This window comes from Manacus vitellinus, unplaced genomic scaffold, assembly GCF_001715985.3.
Source record: "Manacus vitellinus isolate BGI_N305 unplaced genomic scaffold, ASM171598v3 scaffold_24_pilon, whole genome shotgun sequence".
Classification (NCBI taxonomy): domain Eukaryota; kingdom Metazoa; phylum Chordata; class Aves; order Passeriformes; family Pipridae; genus Manacus; species Manacus vitellinus.
This window is the reverse complement of record NW_021939798.1, coordinates 2,496,287-2,499,897: the sequence shown is the minus strand read 5'-3', so window position 1 is coordinate 2,499,897 and position 3,611 is coordinate 2,496,287. Positions and strand designations below refer to the sequence as shown.

General features: G+C 43.8%; 1 protein-coding gene across 1 annotated transcript in view; it reads right to left on the bottom strand.

Annotated features, from left to right (window-relative positions):
* CFAP52 (cilia and flagella associated protein 52) overlaps window positions 1-3,611 on the bottom strand; it is a gene marked incomplete at its 5' end in the record, with an annotated part of 16,679 nt that extends 13,068 nt beyond the window's left edge. The window contains 1 exon segment of the mRNA XM_029960058.1: window positions 3,547-3,611. Coding sequence (XP_029815918.1) covers window positions 3,547-3,611 — 65 coding nt within the window.

Sequence of the window (3,611 nt, the reverse complement as noted above, 5' to 3'; positions counted from 1 at the left end):
TTACAGTGCAAATCAGCTCTTCCTGAAAAGGTATTTGCAGTCGTCCATCCCACTTTGCATCTGCACTTGGAGCTGCTTGGGCTGTGACAGGGAACAAAATTAATTTGGTTGTTTATTCCAGTATTTATAGACGTTACAGAAACACACTTAAAGTTAATTCCATGTAATGGAAAACAAGTTGCATCATCCCAGCAGTGAAGGGTTCTGCCACTCCCCTTCAAAACAGAAACAAAGAAAACTTCAGATCAAACCTAGAAGATAAACACGTTCTCGTATATCTAAAGGCAAAGTTCCTTTAAGGTTGACCAAACTTATTTTCAATCAACATCTTCTCCTCACCCAAGCAGATCTAAACCCCTTTTTTTAAAGATAAGCTCGTCTTGGGGTGGCTGTGGATTCCAGGTTTAGAGTTTCATGCTGTGCCATGGGCTCATAATTCCCTGGTGTGATGGGTGAACAAGGTGTTCAGAGGTAAAGGATGATGTTTGGTCACTAAAATGCATCTTTTCAATGCCCCATCCCTGGAAGTGCCCAAGGCCAGGTTGGACAGGGCTTGGAGCAACCTGGGGTAGTGGAAGGTGTCCCTGCCCATGGCTGGTGGTTGGGATAAGATGATCTTTAAGATCCCTTACAACCCAAACCAGTCTGTGATTCTGTGATCTTCACAGGTGAATTGCAACAAAGGGATGAAAATGGTTCTGCAGGGAGGGAGACTGGGACAGTTCCACCACTGGAGGCTCCAGGGAGGGGGAAATTCCCTCTCAGGACAGGCAGTACACATCCCAAAATCCACATTTTGGAGTAGCTATGCCTACCTGGAGCAGCAGGACTCAACTGAAACTGAAAGCAGCCATGGGGCAGGAGAGGTGAGAACTTTCATCACAACTACTAATACCTGGTACATCTTCAACAAAGATTCCCCAGATGTCCTGTGGAATCACACAGCTCTGAGGGGGGAAACAAAAATCAACACTTCTCCCAGAGTTAGCAATACCTCGTGCTAAATTGTGTGAAAACAAGGATGGAAACACTTTTGTTTTGATCAATGCCATGGCTTTGACTCGGAAAAAACATCTGCAAAATGCCTCTTCTGTCACTGAAGGGAATTTCTGCCATAAGACATTAGATGCTACGTGCATTCAGAGAGGACTTGTTGACAGCCTGGTGACAAGGTATTATTTGTGTGCAGAGATGTGGGAGGGGAATCACAGGACAGAGTTAGGGAGGGAAAAATGGAAAGCACAAAAATGGATCTGACAGGAGTGGGAGACAAAACTGTACCAGTTTCTCAGTGACTGCAGCAACAGGTTTGCCCTGAGGGACCTCCCATTTCGGGCATTTGGAAACTGCATTTTGTAAGAGTGAGGGAAGAGCCCAGAGAGGAAGAAAGGAAGAGGGGAAGGGTTGGTAAGGTGAGCCTGTGTCTGGTTAAAAGCCTGTCTTTGAACAAAAATATCTGTTTTAAGCAACAGGGTAAAGGAGGAGATTGGAGGGACTGCTTGTTGTTTCCACCCAGTGTGTCTCATTTTCTCTCCCTTCTTCCAAAATGGCCACTGTTTTGTCTTTAGTGGATGTCACCACATAACACAAATAAAATGCAGAGAAGACAGATTAATGCCCACTAGCTGCTTTTAATGGGGATAGTGACAGATCACAGAATCACAGATGGTTTGGAGTGGAAGGGATGTTAAGGCTCATCTCGTTCTACCCCCTGCCATGGGCAGGGACACCTTTCACCAGCCCAGGTTGCTCCAAGCCCCGTCCAACCTGGCCTTGGACACTTCCAGGGATGGGGCAGCCACAGCTTTTCTGGGCAACCTGTGCCAGGGCCTCCCCACCCTCACTGTAAATAAATGTATCCTAAAATCAGGTTTTAATTTTACACCACAAAATACATTCATCCTCATGCAAGAAAGTTCTTCAGGGAAGTGTTTGCATCCCTCAGGTTTCACTCCCTCCACTGGGTGTAAACAGAGAAGTTACAGGAAGTCTTATATCAATAAATAAAGAGAAATAAGAACAAGTGCACTAAGCTGGTGCTGAGGGTCCATCATCAAAGCTCCTCCACGCAGAATTCTCTCCAATGAAAGGCCAGAGCTCCTTATTCCAGAGACATTCCTGCCTCAGGATCTGCATTCTGAGACCCCTGAGTGCCAATTATAGACAAAAAAGGCTAAGTTAAGAGAACTTTGGGGTTATGAAGTCAAGCACTTCTGGGGTTATGAAGTCACAGAGCAATAGAATCAATGTAGCCTGAGCAACCTTGTTTTGCCCCAGTTGCACACAGGCATTACAATAAACTAATTATATTATCTGTTCTGTCTTCTTCAGTAAAACCTCTCTCTCATCAGTGGTAGAATCAGGATTTCAAAAAACCAACTTCCTGAAGGGAAGGAGGAAGAATAATACGTGGAATGAGCACTAAAATCGAGGCGTTGATTTTTGGGGTCTTTTAAGAGTCTTTGGAGTTTTTCCAAAATCCTCTTCCTGTGGCAAATAGTGATTTTGGAAAATTTCAGCCCAGATGATTTAACAAATCTGTTAGATCTGAATATAGACCTTATAGCAGTTGGCGTGGGGAAACCTCTCAAATAAGCACTTCTGCCATTCCTAGGAATATCTTCTGTCTCACTCCAGCTAATATCTCCCTAAAAAAAAACCCAACTCAGGACCTAGTCCATTTTTATGCTCATTTTTATCTTTTTATGACTTTTACCAGATTTAGTATAAGAGAACTCTGCAGGATGACACATGATATTCAGGAAAAACCCAAATTCTGAGTGAAATGAAACCCAGCAAAGCCAAACCAAGGATCTCAAACTTCAGGATCAAGATTGAGACACTCACAAAGAATAAATAGCACAGGAAAAGGGTTCATCTGTGAATCAATTTTGTGATGTTCCTCTGGAGGTTGCCCTACTTTCTGCTACTAACAAAGAGGAGGATAAGGAAAAAATTCAAGTTGCAGAGCTTCTCCTCACCAAGACAATCTTCTTCTAAGGCTCACAGTCAATCATCACCTTGTTTGTATTTCACTTTCAGAACCTCACCACTCCATATGCCAACTGAAAAATAACTCTCATCATCTATAATCGATAGGAAAGCATAAAATAAAGGAGGCTGTGGTCTAGATAGCAAGATACTTGTCCCAGGTCTAGCTCTGGGCTGCATAAATAGCTTTATTTATTTCAGAATGTTGCCAAGATCTAATCTGAGGGGATCCAGCCAATGTTTTCACTCAAAGTTCCACAACACTGTGGAACACGAGACATTTCCTAACCAAATCTAGGTGATATTTTGAAGCAAAAGCGGGATTCTCTGGGGGTGTGACTAAAATATACACTGCCTCTCCTCATTTCAGCATTCAAAACTCTCTTTCCCAGGATGATGAAACCGTGGGAGACCATCTGTCACGAGCCAACACTTGGTAACTGCCCGGGCATCGCCCAGCTGTAGCTGGCATTTCTAGCACTGCTGTGAGAGTCTGTGGGTTTTCTCTCACCTGATGAGGATCTCTCAGTTCAGCCAGATTATTTTGGCTGAAACCTGCTCAGTTTCACTGTCTGGCATTTGCTTGGTTGGGTTTTCCTACGTGAGATATCCAGCTCCCA